This window comes from Poecile atricapillus, chromosome W (assembly GCF_030490865.1).
Source record: "Poecile atricapillus isolate bPoeAtr1 chromosome W, bPoeAtr1.hap1, whole genome shotgun sequence".
In the NCBI taxonomy this organism is placed as follows: domain Eukaryota; kingdom Metazoa; phylum Chordata; class Aves; order Passeriformes; family Paridae; genus Poecile; species Poecile atricapillus.
This window is the reverse complement of record NC_081288.1, coordinates 2612420-2631111: the sequence shown is the minus strand read 5'-3', so window position 1 is coordinate 2631111 and position 18692 is coordinate 2612420. Positions and strand designations below refer to the sequence as shown.

General features: G+C 43.9%; 1 protein-coding gene across 3 annotated transcripts in view; it reads right to left on the bottom strand.

Moving 5' to 3' along the window:
• The window catches only part of LOC131591482 (MICOS complex subunit MIC19-like), a 124221-nt gene extending 108918 nt beyond the window's left edge, over window positions 1-15303 (bottom strand). For 2 of the 3 annotated variants that reach the window (XM_058862228.1, XM_058862229.1), the window contains exons 1-2: window positions 15145-15303; window positions 13536-13611 (exon numbers count right to left, since the gene is read on the bottom strand). In XM_058862228.1, the coding sequence (XP_058718211.1) occupies window positions 13536-13611; window positions 15145-15225 (157 nt within the window). In that variant the 5' untranslated portion in view covers window positions 15226-15303. The remainder of the gene's footprint in view (window positions 1-13535; window positions 13612-15144) is intronic. The other variant, XM_058862230.1, reaches the window with a different exon arrangement.
• Window positions 15304-18692: the final 3389 nt, after the last annotated feature.

The window sequence follows — 18692 nt, the reverse complement described above, 5'->3', positions numbered from 1 at the left end:
CACTGAAATTCCCAATTCCAGGCACTTCCTCCAATCAGGAATTCAGTACAAACAATGCTCCCCTCTAAGGACAGAAATTTTTATTAACTGTTAAATATTGGTAATGTGCAGGAATATTTCAAACGAGCTCATAGGATAATGAAATACAAAAACAAAGCAATTAAGTGTGCATAATTTAAAAATATTTAATATTTTACTTTCCAAAGGCGCTCTTGCAGAGATTACATTCCCTATTTTCCAATGTAAATGTGGGTATCAATCAATTTATACTAATTTCAATTTGAAACAAGACAGTGCGTGGTCTAGAAGTAACAAAACAAAGTTAGTTCCTATTATATTTGGAATATTCTCCTTGCAATATCCTGTTAATGTTGGGATAAAGCAAATCACACTGGATTTATGAGGGGGCTGGAAAAAAAGAGGATTAGGAGGTTTTCCCCTGTGATTCTTTGTATTAGGTTCTACCTGCCTGTGCTAACAGCTCTGTTTTACAAAAAGAATTCGTTTCTGAGATTCACACCACCAAAATATGTGGGTTTGACACATTTTTGATATTTTGAAATATCCTGTCATGGAGGATTTAAATTTGATAAACAGGTGACAGACACAGGGACGTTGTGCAAGAGAAGAAACACGAAATATGTTCAACACATCTCAAAAATATCTGAGAGCCCATAAAATCAGGGATTTCCCACCAATAAGTGCACTGAGTTAAAAAAGCCAGTTAATAAAAATTCCCCTAATTTTTAGTTTCTGCAGGAACTCCTGCTGTGTGGATAAATGATTGTCTGGAGTTTTAATGTGACTTTTTCAATTGTTCTCGATGCCTCTGGAAGGGAGGGAATTATTTCAACCAAACCTTTTTCATAACCCATCCTTCCCCCCACCTCTGCAATCAAATATAGAGATAATAACTTATTTCAGCAGCTGTTTAGCCATAAGTCATTTTTTTCCCTCCTGTTAATTTAAAATAATTAATAAAAAATAATGAAACAGAACTATCAAACACCTTTAAAATACCATCCCTGCATTAAACTGAATACAGCAGTGGAGAAAATTCCCATTTCAGCTGTTTTAGTAATCCCTGCTCCACACACACTGGAAGGCTTTTCTTGTGGAGCACAATGGATAAAAGCATCAGGATTCCGTAATTCAACATTAAAAAAATAATAATCATATTGTAAGCAATGATAAGAAGGATTTGATGATTCTGCTTTCAAGAGGATTAAGCATGTGGTGTCCTTTCAGGACAATTTAAGTTGTCCAGTTCCTGATCTTTGTGGTTCAGAAGTTTATTGTAAAGCTATTTTATCTGACAGTGCAGGGAAATTTACTGGTGTTCTTTTCATCTTCTTGGACAAAATCTGTTTTAAATTCCTTCACATGTATTTCAGCAAACTCCATCTACCACTGCAGAGGGCAGGGAAATAATTATAGATTTTTCCACGTGGCAGGTAAGTAAAAAAGGTTTTTTAACTGAAATATCTCTTAGAAGTCACCACTAATGGCAAAGAATTGCCAACCACTCCTGCTCAGTCCAACACTCCCAAATGGGCCTCCCTGCACTGCCAGGGCTACAAAAATAGCAAAGTTTGATGTTCAGTTCATCCACCACCATCACCTCTAAGGAGGAGCCTCCAGCTGTGATTGTGCACTATCAGTGGCACTGAAAAGTCAATCTCCCCCAATTTCAGCTCTGGATTGGAGCCACTTTGGGCAGGAATCAGGAGATGACAAAGCTGCTGATCACTCACTCACAAAGGCCTCCAGGGAGGGTATTTTTATACTTTTCCACGGGCAGGAATACAGGCTCCAGGCATGGAATTTTACTGTCAAATATTCACATTCCAACTCTTTGTGGGGCAGGTGGCTCTGCTTTTATAGCTCAGCACACCCCAAACCTGCACCTACCACTCATTTTAACTGATGTTAATTAAAACCATTCATTAATTGCCACATCCAGTTGTTCCTGGACATCACAGATTGAATGTGTGTGACATAAATGAATTTTTTTAAGGTGGTGACATTGGCACAGGGGGCCCAGAGAAGCTGTGGCTGCCCCTGGATCCCTGGAAGTGCCCAAGGCCAGGTTGGACAGGGCTTGGAGCAGCCTGGAACAGTGGAAGATGCCCCTGCCCATGGCACAAAATTATTTTTAAGGTCTCTCCAAGCCAAACCAGTTGATAATTCTATGATCTTAAGGGTCTTTTCCAACCTAAATGAGTGAAGAAATCCAGCAAGATTGGAAAGGATAATGCAGAATTTTAGAAGCATTGCTAAGGTGGAAGGGGAAGCAGGTGGGACTCAGAGAAGGAAATCTGCAATTAAACCAGGAAAAGACAAGAATGGTGGAAAAAGCAAGTGGACAATAATGATGGAAAAGGTGTTTTAAGAGAGGTTGTGTGACCATTCTGCAGCAGATCCACGTCCACTGTGAATTTTCCCCATCTGGCCTGAGCACATCCCTTTTTTTTATGGAAGGAAGTTTTTATGAATGCCACAAAACTCTGTCACTGACACAAATCCATTCCCAAGATTCCAAAAAAAATGTGAATAAATTAATTATCCTTGAGAAATCTACCTCTGTGGCTAAAAGCAGTTAATAACTTTAAAAGCTGTTCTGGGAGAAAAGGGAGAGGAAAAAGGTAAGAATCCATAATCCTGTGAAAAAAACCAAGCAGTGGAAGTGTCCTTACAGGTAAAGGTTAATGAAAGAAAAAAGAAGATAACACTCATCAATACCTCTGCTGATCCCATTAAACAGATTTCTCAGTGGTTGGGAGTTCCTTGGGAGGATAAATCAGGATATCAAAATTCCACATTGTACACTTAAAGCCATTTAACACCTGAGCACTAAATTTTAAAGGGATTTTAAAAAATTTTACCAGTAAAAGCTGAATATTGAGAAAACTAAAGAAGGTGACTATCTCCACATCAAGCCCTAATTTCATTTATCGATGACATGGGCACCAAAAGGCTGCACAAATTCTGAAAGCAATCACTTCATCTCAAATTGGGGACAAAGAAAGCAGCAGTGAGAAATAAGTGGATCTTTAGCAGCTGTTGTGGTGTGCTCAAATCTCATCTCCTGTTCATTCAGTCAGGTGATAACAAAACCTGCTACAAAGGATCCATCAGAGCAGAGAAAACCATAATTGAAGAATTTGTTTATTCAGCTCTGATGGAAACTCCAGCGTGTTCAGGTTTGGAATTGCTGACTGGAGAAGGGATGAGAGGAAGGATTTAAACCTTTGTACAGAGTCCTGGACATGAGAATCACTTTTAAAAAGGAGAATTTCCAGGTATTTCCTTATTCCTTGAAGACAAGATTTCCATATTCCAACACTGCAGCTTGTTTATTTTGGAGGATAATCTGGAAGTGAATTCAGTGACCAAGTGAAAAAAACCCATTTATTTGATGTAATATGAACAGCAGGAGCCAAGAAGTCAGCTTGGAAATAGCCAATATTCACATTTCAAATATCTGCACCCTCAAGGAACTCCTTGCAGAGGCACAAGGATTTATTTCTCTCAAGGAAACTGGAGGTGATTCACACACATTTTGATGTTTTTTTCTCCAACTCCAGCAAAACCAGCTTTTTTTGTTGAATTATCAGCACATAGCTCCAGTACTGTCAACTTTGAAATGTGTGTTTTCAGCCCAATATTCAGCCCTGTATTGCTGCTTTTAATAATAATTGAAAACAGGCTGTAAACAATATGTAATTATGGTGTTTATAGCTATTTTCATTATTCAGAAATTGTATAAAAATAAAAGATAATGCTGAAATGCTTGAAATTCTCACAACATCATTAATCCAACACCTGCATTTTTAATGATTTGCAATGAGATCTGCTAATAAAAATGACTTGTACCAATAACTGGTCTCAGCTAATGCAATACTTACTACAAATGGTTTTTTAGTGTTACAAATTGCAAGCAAGAAGAAAACCAAGGTACTACAGGGGGAAAAAAAAGAGGTTGCAGAGGTGAAATATGAAAATCTTAAGGAGAAAGAATAATCTGATTATCACAAAGATGCTCCCAGATAATTCAGGAATTCCTGAGGTTCACTTTGAGAAGAACATTCTCTTTTCTTCTGCCAACAAGAGTAGAATAAAAGCAAAAAATAAATGTGTTGTACACTGGCACAGAAACACAAAACCATCAAGTTCTGACCAATGTGATCTAAGTGTTGCTCCTCCAAAAAATTCCAGCTTCCATAGGTTTGTGATTAACACCAAAATCTAAATAACCACTGCCTATTAATTCTTCCTGCCCATTTCTCCTGATAATGACTTTTTTCCTTCTTAAATTTCCTGAATTGGTGCCACCTCTCCTTGTTGAGAAATGTCAGACAGCAGCATCGGGGATAATGGAGACTTTTATCAAGGATAAACTGCCTCCCTCTCATGGAAGGGGGAAAGGAGAGGGGGAAGAGGAAAAAAAGGGGGAAAAGGGAGGGAAAGTGGGGGGAAAAATGAGGGGGAAAAGGGGGGAGGGAAAAGGGGGGAAAGGGGAAAAAGGGGGAAAGGGGGGGGAAAGGGGGGGGAAAGGGGGGAAAGGGGGGGGAAAGGGGGGGGAAAGGGGGGGAAAGGGGGGGAAAAGGGGGGGAAAAGGGGGGGAAAAGGGGGGGAAAAGGGGGGGAAAAGGGAGGAAAAAGGAGGAAAAGGGGGGAAAGGGGGGAAAGGGGGGAAAGGGGGGAAGGGGGGGAAGGGGGGGAAGGGGGGGAAGGGGGGGAAGGGGGGGAAGGGGGGGAAGGGGGGGAAGGGGGGGAAGGGGGGGAAGGGGGGGAAGGGGGGGAAGGGGGGAAAAGGGGAAAGAAGGGGAAAAAGGGGGAAAAGGGGGGAAAAGGGGGGAAAAGGGGGGAAAAGGGGGGAAAAAGGGGGGAAAAAGGGGGGAAAAAGGGGGGAAAAAGGGGAAAAAGGGGAAAAAGGGGAAAAAGGGGAAAAAGGGGGAAAAAGGGGGAAAAAGGGGAATAAAGGGGAATAAAGGGGAATAAAGGGGAAAAAAGGGGAAAAAAGGGGAAAAAAGGGGAAAAAAAGGGGAAAAAAAGGGGGGCAAAGGGGAAAAAAACGGTGGGAAAGGGGGAAAAAATGGGGAAAAAGGGGGGAAAAAGGGGGATAAAAGGGGGGAAAAGGGGGGAAAAGGGGGGGAAAAGGGGGGGAAAAGGGGGGGAAAAGGGGGGGAAAAGGGGGGAAGGGGGGGAAGGGGGGGAAGGGGGGGAAGGGGGGCAAGGGGGGGAAGGGGGGGAAGGGGGGGAAGGGGGGGAAGGGGGTAAGGGGGGGAAGGGGGGAAAAGGGGAAAGAAGGGGAAAAAGGGGGAAAAAGGGGGAAAAGGGGGGAAAAGGGGGGAAAAGGGGGGAAAAAGGGGGGAAAAAGGGGGAAAAAGGGGGGAAAAAGGGGGGAAAAAGGGGGGAAAAAGGGGGAAAAGGGGGGAAAAAGGGGGAAAAAGGGGGAAAAAGGGGGAAAAAGGGGGAAAAAGGGGGAAAAAGGGGAATAAAGGGGAATAAAGGGGAATAAAGGGGAATAAAGGGGAAAAAAGGGGAAAAAAGGGGAAAAAAGGGGAAAAAAGGGGAAAAAAGGGGAAAAAAAGGGGAAAAAAAGGGGAAAAAAAGGGGGGCAAAGGGGAAAAAAAGGGGGGCAAAGGGGAAAAAAACGGGGAAAAAGGGGGGAAAAAGGGGGATAAAAGGGGGGAAAAGGGGGGGAAAAGGGGGGGAAAAGGGGGGAAAAGGGGGGGAAAAGGGGGGGAAAAGGGGGGGAAAAGGGGGGGAAAAGGGGAAGGAAAAGGGGAGGGAAAAGGGGAGGGAAAAGGGGAGGGAAAAGGGGAGGGAAAAAGGGGGGGGAAAAAGGGGGGGGAAAAAGGGGGGGGAAAAAGGGGGGGAAGGGGGGGGAAAGGGGGGGAAAAGGGGGGGAAAAAGGGGGGGAAAAAGGGGGGGGAAAAAGGGGGGGGAAAAAGGGGGGGGAAAAGGGGGGGGGAAAAGGGGGGGGAAAAAGGGGAGGAAAAAGGGGAGGAAAAAGGGGGGGGAAAAAGGGGAGGAAAAAAGGGGAGGAAAAAAGGGAGGAATATTGAAGCATCTTGGACAAACTATTCAACTCCTTCAGTAAAAAGTCCCAGAGATAAAAGGAGAAGCAGAACCTTTCTAGGAAGAACCACCATCTCCCACCCTAAAAAAGCAGCTGAGATGAAATGCTTGTTTTTAGGTGATTAACACGAGGTGAAATCAAACGTGGTTAATGAAGCTAAAAATGAGAATCTGATAAATCGGCTCCGTGAAGCATTGCCAGAGAGGAACACAACAAACCTTGTACAAAAAATAAAATAAAATAAAAAATGGGAAGAAATGTCCTTTTCTCAGTCCTTAAATTTCAATTTCAACCAACAGGTAGGAATATCTGCAGCCCAATTTTCAGCCTGGTGTTGGCCAAAACTTGGATACGACACCGTTGGAAGTCAAGGAGTTTGGAACACAAGAGGAGCAGGATGGGGAAAAAGAAATTGTGGCAATGGAAAGTTTTTCTCATTCCCCTGAGGCTGAGGAAAAGGATCTCTAAGTGGTACCTCCTGTTTAACTAAAAAACAACTGCACAAAGCTTTCAAGCAGCAGCACCAACAAAACACTTAACCTGCCTCAGCTGACAAGTGATGAAGAGCTTTAGGAACACTTTGCTGCAGCCTGAAGATGAAAGAATAAAACAAAGCTTTTCTTTTCATCTTAATGTGATTAAATCGTCCATTTAAAGTGTTCTTTTCTACCACTCTGAAGAGTCTCTGGCTGGTAAATAAATTGAGATGGGAAGAAAAGTAGCAATTTGCTATTAAAACTTAAAGGTTTTATTACTTGGAGGTCTCCTCGTGCTGCTGAAGTCGTGTTACATCTAACAAGTGTTATATTTCAATAATAGAAAGGAAACAAATGCACTTAAACTCTGCTCCTTCAGTCAGTGCAAAGATAAATTTAGGTAAGAATATCTGCTGTACAATAAAACCAGAGAGGATTCCACACAGCAGAATGACAATTTCATTGCTTGGTGCTATCAAGTCTTGTGTTGGTGAAATCAAACAACTCTAATTTACTCATTGGGTTTATCTCCTTAAAATTGTCAATGTTTTTTATTATGTTAAGATTAAAAAAAAAAAAAAAAATCATTCAAACTGCTCTAAAGGACCAACAAATCCTTAAAATACAAAGCTCTTTATCTGAAACAACTATCTGGGCTTTCTGACCTATAATCCCAGGAAGGTCTCTGAAGGACAAAGGAGGAATAGGATAAAACACAGACAATTCTGCAAGAACACACATGGGAGATTTCTAACAAAGACCACGACAAATGGGTCCCAAACAGGCATTTTCTGATCTTTAATGCATAAAGTAACTGAAATTAAGGGAAAATGAAAGAAAAAAAATCAAAACATGTTGTTAGATAGGTTTATACTTAATTTTAACATACATAAAAAACCCCAAAATCAAAAAGCCTACCACACACGTCTGGTTTATAAACAGTAGATAAACTCTGGCTGCATTTTCAGCAAGCTCAGCCTAAGGCTGGGCTCAAAGTCCTAAAGCTTTGCCAGGATTTAACTACAAAACAATTTACTCAGAACTAGTAAAAGGCAATGGCACCACTTCCATCCATAAACACACAGAGATCCAGTCCTTAAAACTCATCATTTCCTAATGTTTTGCAAAGGGCTCCATGAACTTAATTCTTCCTCCTGAACTGAGCTGAGTAGAAATTAATACAAGAATCACACACCAGCCACCAACAGTTGTTTTCCAAAATGATTTTCCTGCTAAGCACTGGAAGATGAGGCTTTAACAAGCACAAATCTTGTGCTCCTGTATTAAAAAGCAGAAGGTTTTAACTTTTAACTCACAAGCCATTGCTAAGCAAATACTTTGGATGTGCTTGTTAAACAGCAGCAACGACAAAAATCCCTTTATTTGTGTGCTACACAAGATTTGGAGAGGCAACGTCTGCACTCAGCAAACCCTAATAGAGCACAGGCAGCCTAAAGCAGAATAGCATGAAATTTAATTTCCCCAAATCCACCAGAGACCCAAAAAGCACATGGAAGGCAGTACATAAAAATTACCTGCTTCTAAGAATAGATGGAAACAAAAAGTGACGTTTCTAAATGAAGGCTCCTTGAAAAATAAATTCTGCCTCTCTGCAAGAAGCCACACGCAGAAAATCATTTGTAAAAGGCAAAAACTATCGAAGAAAGTGACTGTCACTGCAATGAGTGTGCCTGAGACCTATTTACTTCCACATATGAGGACAGGACCTGGCACATCCAGGGCTCTTCCTTTAAATTTTATCTGGAATAGGCCATGTTTTCCATCAGTTGTAAAATAAGAAACCATTAAATCAACTAAATGTTCCCCTGATATCTGACAATAGTCATGGGATAAATTGGCTTTTGCCCTGGACCTCACGTAGGGAAACAAAACAAAACCACAGTTCAATCCTACAGATTGAAAAACTGAATTCCTCCATTTGCAGAACCCTTGGAAACCTCAGAATTTGTTTCTTTAGTTCCTTTTCCAACACTGAATAACAGCCAATAAAGCAACAGTGGGAGCAGAAGTGGGGTGGGAATCACTCCCTGCAATTCCAGCCTTCAATGCCTCCCACGCAGGGGCCACTTTTCCCATACAAAGTTGAGCAGGTTTATTTAATTCCAAGGAAAGAAACAAAAAGAGGAAGGGAGAGACACAGAAACCTCTGGTGTATCTGACCTGGCTTGTTAACTGCACAGTCACAGAAACACAGAATCCCAAAATGGTTTGGGATGGATTTTGGACTTTTCAGCTGCTCCAGTCCCCCCTGCCAGGGAAACCTTCCACTATCCCAGGCTGCTCCAAGCTGGCCTTGGACACCTGCAGGGAATCCAGAGCCAGCCACAGCTTCTCTGGGCAACCTGTGCCCCTTCACTGTAAAGAACTTCCTTCAAACAACCCAAATTTGTGTCATGTCAAGTTTATGTTAATATAAGTGGCATTTCTTGGAGCATATTTAAATATATTTAATTGTATTATTAAACTGTTCTTGTGGGGAGTTTCTGGTGGTTTAGATCAATGCACACCATGTTAGGATAATAATGGACATCAGCAGATGAGGTTCACTGTAACATCAATTAGAGGTTAAAAACACCACATTTGCAGGAAATGTTCCAACATCTTTTGCCTTTTATTCCTGCTTGCCTTTAGTGTAAAATACCTCGTTCCAGGGGATGTCTCAGCACTCAGAAAGCAGCTAAAGCAGGCAGCCCAGGGCTGCTGAGATCCCAACAGCATCAACAGCAGTGCAGTGGACATTCCAAATTCTGCTTGGGAATAACACAAATGCTGGGAATACAGTGCCAAGGAGAAATCCAGCTTTTTCATTCATGCCTTGCAAGATGAAAATTCACCATGTTCTGGATGTTCATGGAATGGTTTGGGTTGGAAGGGACCTTAAAGCTCATCCAGTGCCACCCCTGCCACAGCAGAGACACCTTCCACTGTCCCAGGGTGCTCTCAGCCCTGTCCAGGGACACTTCCAGGGATGGGGCACGTTCCTTTTACACAATTATGGATATTTTTCATATTCAACTCCCATGATTTGCCAGTTTTACCCTGGAATTTCAGCACCATTTGACAAGGGCTTACCCAGCCACCTGAAAGCACCCACAGCACATCACCTAGACAGAAAAACATTCATTTCTGCAGCACTTCCTCCAACCCCAGTCCATGGTTCCATCTTCCCAATCCTCCTGCAATCCAGTGACAGGACTGTCAAACTCCAGTAAAGATTTGCTGTTCCAACACTAAAACTTTGGCACCTTTTAGCAGCCAAAGACATTTCACCTTTGGACAATAAAACATTTCCATCAATACCTTTAACCCAAAGGATATCAAGGCACATCACTGCAAATAATCTCCAATAAACTCTCTGACAAAAAAGTAGCAAAATGTTATTATTAATATTATGCATATTAATTTATAACAAGCAAATCATGGCCTTTAAGGCCATCAGTGATCCACAACCCTCTCAGTGTTGCCTGAGGGTCCCACCTGATTTATTTCAGGTTTCCAGTACAAGTTTAAAACTCTTTTTAGAAAGAATTCCCAGAGCTGCAAACAGAGGAGAGTAAATAAACATAAATGCAAAACCCAAGCTCTCCTGACTCCTGCTGCAGGAAGGAAGGTGGAAAATCCACACTGGGAACTTCCTGAGCTTTCCAGGTGTCTCACAGCAAAGGGAATCAACCCAGGCACTGCCAAACCTCTGGTTTTTTCCTGTTCTAAAAATAAGAGGAATTCTAGAAAGTAACATCACAAATGTCAGTTTATTTCATCTTTCAGGTCATGCAGAGAAAAAGTGCTGTTGGAACAAAAGGTGGATGGAAGCAATTAATACATGAAAGGGCAAAGAACTGCCAGGGTTTATTTGCAGAGGATTCTTGCTTAACTGGCAGAAATTCAGCCCAACTCTCTCAACTTGCAGGTGCTCACAGAAACTGAAAACACAAAATAATTCTCCAACAATACTACAGAGCCTCCCTCTCATTTCTCCCGAGACATTCCGGTCTTAAATTCAGTTTTTCATGCAGTATCCAGCTATCCATAATTACTAATATCATCAGGACATGCTGAAACTCTTCGAAAACATTAAATGAAAAAAATTAATAATCCTAATTTTCCTGAGTATTGGAATGTGCTTCCATGCACCAGGAACAGGATGTCCTTAAGGATCTCCCACCTTCCCCAAATGTGTCCCTAAGAGCTTTCTCCAATGTGACCTCACAACCAAGAAGTGAAGTTTGCTCTCCTAAAGTTCAGTTAAATCCTGGGTTTGTCTCTAATTAGAACCCAACACTCCAAATCCTCATTCCTGAACACCCCAGAAATATCTTTACATTTTTCTGACTGCCACAAGGTATCCACAGCCACTGAAACACCATCCAAAACCAGACAGAAACATGAAACAAAGACACCAATCCTCAAAAATTAATCCATGAAAACAAGGCATGACCCAGCTCCTGAGGAGGAACCAGCAGGGCTCATTTTACACCCCTACACAATATTTTGTGACAGAGGGCCTTGGCTGATTTATTTAATGAGGACATAATAATAAATAGAGTTTAAAAAAGGAGAAAAACCCTCTGTAGCCTTAACAGAATCTGTTTCTGCAAAGGGGAGAAAAAAAATTACTGTCTGAGATACTGATACTCTGGATAATTTAAGCATTTATTCTTCTTTTTTTCCCCTAATAAATGATTAGTTTTTCCAATATCCACTAAGCTAAAGTGAATGAAACCATTCCCTCTGTCTGAAGGTTTAGGTATAATACACAGTTAAGAAAAAAAACAAAACCTCATTGTCTGACCAAATGACTTTCCATCAATATTGCTTTAGGAATTACAGACAGGCTTGAAAGATTTTACACTTGTTAAATATTTTAGTGCATTTAATATTACTCAGAAGCCAGCAAGTGAGCCAAGCAAGCTGAGATGCTTTCAGACATTGTCTTTAGATGTCAGATTTCAGTGTAAGTGGATGTAATTTCATTTTCTGACCCCAAACTGAAGTCAATAAATTCATCATTATTGGCAAGCAACAGGACACTCATTCTTTCATGTAACTTAATCCATTATTCCTCCACCAAAAGCTATCAAAGGCTGGCCTGGAAGAAAGGGCTGGGTTTAAGAGCTCTAATGTTTCTCCCCTAGACATCTTATTTTGGTAGTGTTCTTTCTCTGGGATACAGAAGCACTTCCCCAAAATCACAAGTTCTTAAAGGAAAAATACACTTAACATTTCCCAAGCTCGAGAAGGTCGAGCAATTCATGGAATCCTGGAACTGGGCTGGAAGGGACCTTAAAGAGCTTTTAATCCCACCCCTGCCATGGCAGGGACATCTCCCACTACCCCAGGGTGCTCCAAGCCCTGTCCAACCTGGCCTTGAGCACTTCCACGGATCCAGGGGATCCAGCCACAGTTTCTCTGGGAATTCCAGCCCAGCCAGGAATTCCTTCCCCAGATCCCATCCATCCCTGCCCTCTGGCAGTGGAAGCCATTCCCTGTGTCCTGTCCCTCCAGGCCTTGTCCCCAGTCCCTCTTCTCCAGCTTTCTTTAGGCCACAATGAGGTCACCCCAAATTCTCTTCTCCAGGCTGAAGAATCCCAATTGTCCCAGCCTTTCCTCACAGCAGAGGTGCTCCATGCCCCTGGTGAACTCTGGACTCACTCCCAAGTCTTTCAACAAAAAGAAAAACCCAAAACAAACAAAACCAATTGACCAATCAAAACCGAATTTTTAAAAAAGTACCATTTCCCACACACAAAGAGAAACAAAACTGAAAGCTCAAGACATGCAACAGTGTAAATTAGCAGAGAATTCCTGGGGTGTTACAGCCCTCCCACACCCCAAAATCCCAGGAGTTTGCTCACAAGACCATTCCCATCAATCACATTTAAGGGTGAGCAGCAAACACCACAGGAAAGACATGCAAGTGTTGTTCCATAAAAATCCTTTATCTTGAATAATTTCTTCACCACAGTGAAATACAGGGACACAATGAAAAAGCTACTGTCTTTAAAAAAAAATAAGATTCTGTATTCATGGCTCCCTAACCACTGCAGGGGGTTGGAATAAAGGGATCTTTAAAGTCCCTTCCAACCCAAACCACTCTGGAATTCTGGGACAGACCCCTCCAATTAACAGGAAACCAAATATATGCTCCAGAAAAAAAAAATATACTAAATTCTGTTTACTCAAGTCTTGCTGCAAGGCTGCCACAGGACTGGTGTTTAATCAGTGCTGAGTTTGTTGGGATTTCCTGTAAGCATCAAGGTCCTTGAGGAATTCTGGGAATTCTGCTCTCGTGAACATTTCTGGAGCACTGAGGAGAGCCTTACTTGAACTTTCCAGGTTTCAGGGAGTCCACAAATCCCTTGTTCCAATCTCTGCCACTGCTCACTCCTGCAGCAGCTGCGTCGTGCTCGCTGTGCTGAAGGATTTTAAATGAGAGCACAGCATCCCTGGCATGAGGTTTGATGCATTTCAACAGCCCTCAATAATGAAATATAAGGAGTTAAGAAAGCCATCAATCTGTGTGAGCTGTACATCACTTATTTCCACCATTCCAGGGTAGGAAAAGAGCTTATTCTTTTTTTAATATTTGCTTAAGTGTCTTTCAGCAGAACCTTCCCAGACTAAAAGTCAGTTTTGATTAAAGCACCAAGAATTTTCCCTTCAGAACTCAAGACATATTTGGATATTTGCTTGTTCTGGGGTGTTTTGGAGTTTTTTAACAGTGGATAACAGTGTGGAAAGCCAAGTCTAATTTGTGTTTTACACTTGAATGTCAGACAGAAGGAAACAAAGAGGAACTTAACTCCTCTAAAAGTCTACAAGCTAAAGATGAGCCAAAAAGTTAATGTCAAAAAAATCATCTATGCAAAAGGGCAATGAGTTCATTACGATGCTCTGAAGGGCAGATTTGATTTCTTTTTTCACATTAAAAGCTGAAAACCAGGAGCAAACCTGCACCTGATCCTCGGTGCTGTCTCCCACTGGCTGAGGAAGGTTCCTTCATCCGATCGATGAGGCTGTCAGACAACTGCAAAACACAACAAAGTCACACTTTAGCTCCTTTTTCATCCCCATTTCCCCTCCAAATGGAATAAAACTTTATAAAAACAGAGCCTGGAGCCTCTCTGCAAGACATGACAGCTGCTAAAATTCAATCCCCAGCACAAAACAATCTCCTTATTTGTGAGGTGACTGCTACGAACAATTAAACAGAACAAGGTGATTTTGACTCTCACAGAGGATACAGGGAAAAGTAAAGGAAATAACACCTTTGGACATGTTGCTGGTAATTAATGAGCATTTTTGCCTTTCTCAGTGATTTAATTTGCCTTTCTGAGGTGCAGAGCACTCAACCCAGGAAGAATTTAATCCTGGGAAAGCTCTCCAAGGACTTGTGCAACAGAAGCAGTCACAGTTGAACACAAAACTCATTCCAATGTTGACACAAACACACAGCAAAATACTCAAATGGTGCAGAATCCAACAGAGTAAGAGCAGACTCCAGTTTCAGATCTATGGAAGCCCATGGATAAATTAACAAAAGGGACAAAATTATTAGCATTAAGAACTTCTGGTTTCCAACTTCTGTCATTAAATCACAGAATTATTTAGGTTGGAAGGGACCTTAAAGAGATTTAAATTCCATGCCCATGGCATGGACACCTCCCACTGTCCCAGGCTGCTCCAAGCCCTGTCCAGCCTGGCCTTGGACACTTCCAGGGATCCAGGGGCAGCCACAGCTTCTCTGGGCAGGCTATGCCATGTTTCAGAGCACAGGAACTCCACTCTACATGTAATATATAAATTGTATTATATTTATATCACTGTCACCTATTTACTCAAGAGCATTAAATGACCAGAAATTGAAAACATCAGTTTGCTGAAACAGAATGAACTCCCAGGGCTCCTCCAACACTTCTCCTCCCTAAAAGCAGCAATAATTGGTAAGTTATTATCACTCCTCGTATGAGCTACACGGTGCCTGACATAGGAAAAATTCCTAAGCCGCAACAATTCCCGAAGTTCCTTGTGTCACAAGTTCTACTCTGGGATAGTACGGACAGCAGGGACGGCATTCCTGCCACCCTGGAAGTGTCCGAGGCCAGGCTGGACGGGGCTTGGAGCAGCCTGGGACAGTGGAAGTGTCCCTGGCCATGGCAGGGGTGGCACTGGGCGTTCTCTGATGTCCCTTGCAGGCCAAAGCACGCTGTGAGCGATGATGAGCACAGACAGCGGGCAGGACTCGGATCCTCGGCGGGCACTGGAGCAGGACACGGGAAAGGGAGGAGCTCCGGCGTGTGGAGGTCAGGGAAAGGCAAACCCAGCTCCCGTGGTTACAGATCTCCCCTGGAAGGGGTCACCACGCGGGGCTCACGGTTCCCTGTCCCCACGGGGCGGGCGAGAGGGGAAATCCCTGCGGGACAAGGAGGGGAGCGGGGCGAGAGCGGGGACAGGGGCACACACGGCGGAGGCTGAAGGGGAGAGGCAGAGTGGGAAGGGGAGCCGGGGCCAGGCCAAGCCTGCAGCGCTCCGGCGAGCCTCGAGGCGGCCCCGCGCTCACCCGCACGCCCTTGACCACGGTGATATTCTCATTCTCGTCCGCCTCGAAGGTGACGCGCCGGGTGCTGCCGCCGCCGCCCATCTCGGCCCGCGGACACACGGACGGCCCCAAGGAGACTGGGCGAGCGCGCTGCCAGCGCGCCCCGCAGCAACGCCGCGCCCCATTGGTCCGCCGCGCGCCCCCGCCCGTAGAACGCCGCTCCCTATTGGCTGAGCCTGTGCGTCGCCATGGAAACGGCACAGCCCCTCCCTGCCGGTGGGCGACGGGCACCCGGAAAGGTGCGGGAACTTTTTCGGGACGAACTTCACATGGGGCGCGAGGACTACAAGTCCCGTGATGCTCTACGGAGGGAGGAAGGGGGGCGGGCGTGCCTGTCAGCGCGGGGCACGCTGGGTAATGTAGTCATGTCCGGCCCTGAATCTGTGGGGTACTCGAGCAGCCGCCAGCACCTCAGCGGTGCTGAAAATCCTCTGAGGAGCGACTCAGGGAGCTGGGAAGGGGCTCAGAGGGGACCTTGTGGCCCTGCACAACTCCCTGACAGGAGGGGACAGCCAGGGGGGTCGGGCTCTGCTCCCAGGAACAGGGACAGGAGGAGAGGGAACGGCCTCAGGCTGGGCCAGGGGAGCCTCAGGGTGAACATAGGGAAAATTCCTTCGTGGAAAGGGCTTGTCCAGCCGAGGCGCAGTCCCCATCCCTGCAGGGATTTAAAGCCATGTGCATGGGGACATGGCGGCCCTGGCAGTGCTGGGAATGGTTGGACTCGATGGTCTGAGAGGGATTTTCCAACCTAAACAATTCCATGATTCCCTGGTGTGCTGTGGGGTGAGTGCCCCAGGGCCTTGCTGCAGCCCTGGATCTGAGCTGGCGCCTCATCCCCTTTTCCATGTGAAATTCCCATTAGCACAGCCCCTTCGGGCATCTAATTTTCTTTTCAATAGATTAATAATGTTATTAACGAATTGCGTTTTCAGCCTACAAGATAAACTGCATCTGGATCTGGCCATTCTGGGGGCCTCTTCTTTCACCTTCTGAAGTCCCAAATCTTCTGCTGGGTCAAATGGTAACAAATAGCAACAACCATGATATTTGGGAAACTTTCTCTTTGGTTCTTTTCCCCTTCCAAGTCCTTCATTTCTTGGCTCAAGGAGGGAAAGCCCATTTGCACCGAGGTGATCCCAAAAGCTTCCCCTCCCCTTTGTCCCAAGCTGGTTTTTGCACAGCTTTTTGCAGCCTGTGTGGGCTGACACCTCTCATTTCTCTGCCTCCACACAAACACCACCAGCAGCATCAACAGAGCTGCTCCTGCGTCCTTGATACATTTTCACAATTTTTATTTGGATATAAAGTGTCTGTCAGCCAACATTGCAGCAGTGTCTGCCTTCCTTGGGGCTTAAGATATTGCTGGAGCCTTGGCTGATGGCCACTTTGCTACCAAATAAAAACTGCTGGGGAATATTTCAAGGACATGAAGCTGTTCTCCTGAGGGGCGTGATGTGATGTTTATGGGCTGTTTTTATAGATGTTAAACCACTTTCTACGAGGGGGCACTGTTAAAAATTCACCATCCCTGCATCTGGGTTTTTTTTCTTCAAGGAATAAATGTGGATCTCTCTGTCTTCATTCTGAGCACCAACAAACTGATAGCATTCAGTTTTCTTTATTTTTCTCCTCTGGGAATGTTTTTAAAGGGTCAAATTGTGTTTATTCAGTGAGTGATGGAACTTGTGGAAATGCTTCAGCTCCAAATCAGAAGCAGCTCTTCCCAATGTATTTGGCAGAGTCCAGACTCAACCCTCGCCTCGCTGAACAGAAAGATTTATATTTAGGAATTAAGGTTTTAACAACAGCTCTTTCCTACCAGGGGCTTTTTATGATTGTTTTCTATGGCTGGAAATTACAGAACATATGCAGAGATTTCAGCAGGGTGGTGGGGGAAAAAGGGACAAATGGGCAGAATTAAATCTCAAAATGGCTTTGGGTCATTTTGCTGTGTCTGGGAAGTTCAGAGCCGGTGGAAAGAGCAGGACTGAGGCACCCCAGAATTTATGGCTCCCCTATAATAGGTGGAAATGAAAGACTCTTTGCTGCAGGCCAGGGCTATCTATATGTCAGGAGCTTCTCTCTGTGGACTGTCAGACCTATTGGAGAGCTCTTTCGAGGGTATTGCTAGATGGGAAAAAAAAAACCCAAACTATTAGAAATTAATGTTGGAAAAAGCTACAACAAATTTGCAGTCCAAAAATCATTTGCTAACTACTGGCAAATGAACTCGTGTCCAGCTCACAACTCTCAGGTGCAATTTGCAAATAGAAGGGGAAGCTGTGCTGTGTAAAAGTGGAACATTTTATATGTTCACATAAATAATGTGCTTATTTTAAGAGTAGTGTAATTGTGGTACATGGTATTGTTGGAGTTCCCTTCAGGGGTTAGTAGAGAGTGCATTTCTACCAGGGAAAAAGACAACAAAAAAAGCAGAATGGCAAATAAAAGTGTAGCAATTGATATACATCTATTAATTGCTTCTGATGTTGATTGATCTGAACCCACTTCAGAGATGTGTAAGCAGAAAATCCATCTCAAACTGGTAAACTCCAGGTATTTAATTGAGAATCTGGAAAACAAGCAGGAACTTTAAATCAGAGAATCACAGAAAAATTTGGAAAAACCCTTTGAGATGAAGCCTGACCACTCCCCAGCACTGCCAAGGCCACCACTGAACCATGTCCCCAAGTGCCACCTCCACAGGACTCTGAAATCCCTCCAGGGGTGGAGACTCCACAGCTGGGCCAGGGCTGGACAAACCCTTTGGGAAGGAATTTTCCCAATCTCCACCCTGAGGCTCCAGCCTGAGGCCGTTCCCTCTCCTCCTGTCCCTGTTCCTGGGAGCAGAGCCCGACCCCCCCGGCTGTCCCCTCCTGGCAGGGAGTTGTGCAGAGCCAGAAATTCCCCCTGATCCCCCTTTTCTCCAGGCTGAGCCCCTTTCCAGCTCCCTCAGCACTTCCAGACCCTTCCCCAGCTCTGTTCCCTGGATACTCTCCAGTCCCTCAAGGTCCTTCTTGTCACGAGGGGTCTCAAAACTGAACACAGGAATTGAGGTGGGACCTCACCAATGCCCAAAACAATGGTTGTTATTATTATTATTATTATTATTATTATTATTATTATTATTATTATTATTGTTGTTGTTGTTGTTGTTGTTGTTGTTGTTGTTGTTTTAGGTTAAAAGCTTTCACTCTTTGTGCTGCCATGTGCTTTTCCATATTTTCCATTTTTATGGCCAGATTATAAATGCCTTTTTCAAAATACAACTCTCTTGTCCAGTCCTGTCTGTCTTAGTCTGAACATATTCCATTGTGGCAGAAACATTTCTTCTGCCTCTCAACGCTCAATTTTTCTGATGTTCTCAGCCACTGAAGGACAGCCTTGCCAGGCATTCCCAAATAAATCCTAACGAGCCCAGGGACAAATAACAATTAAAATTCAGGCTCTTGTGTCAGGAACTTTTAAAAATGCCGTGGAAACCCTGGATAGGTGAGGTGCAAATGGCT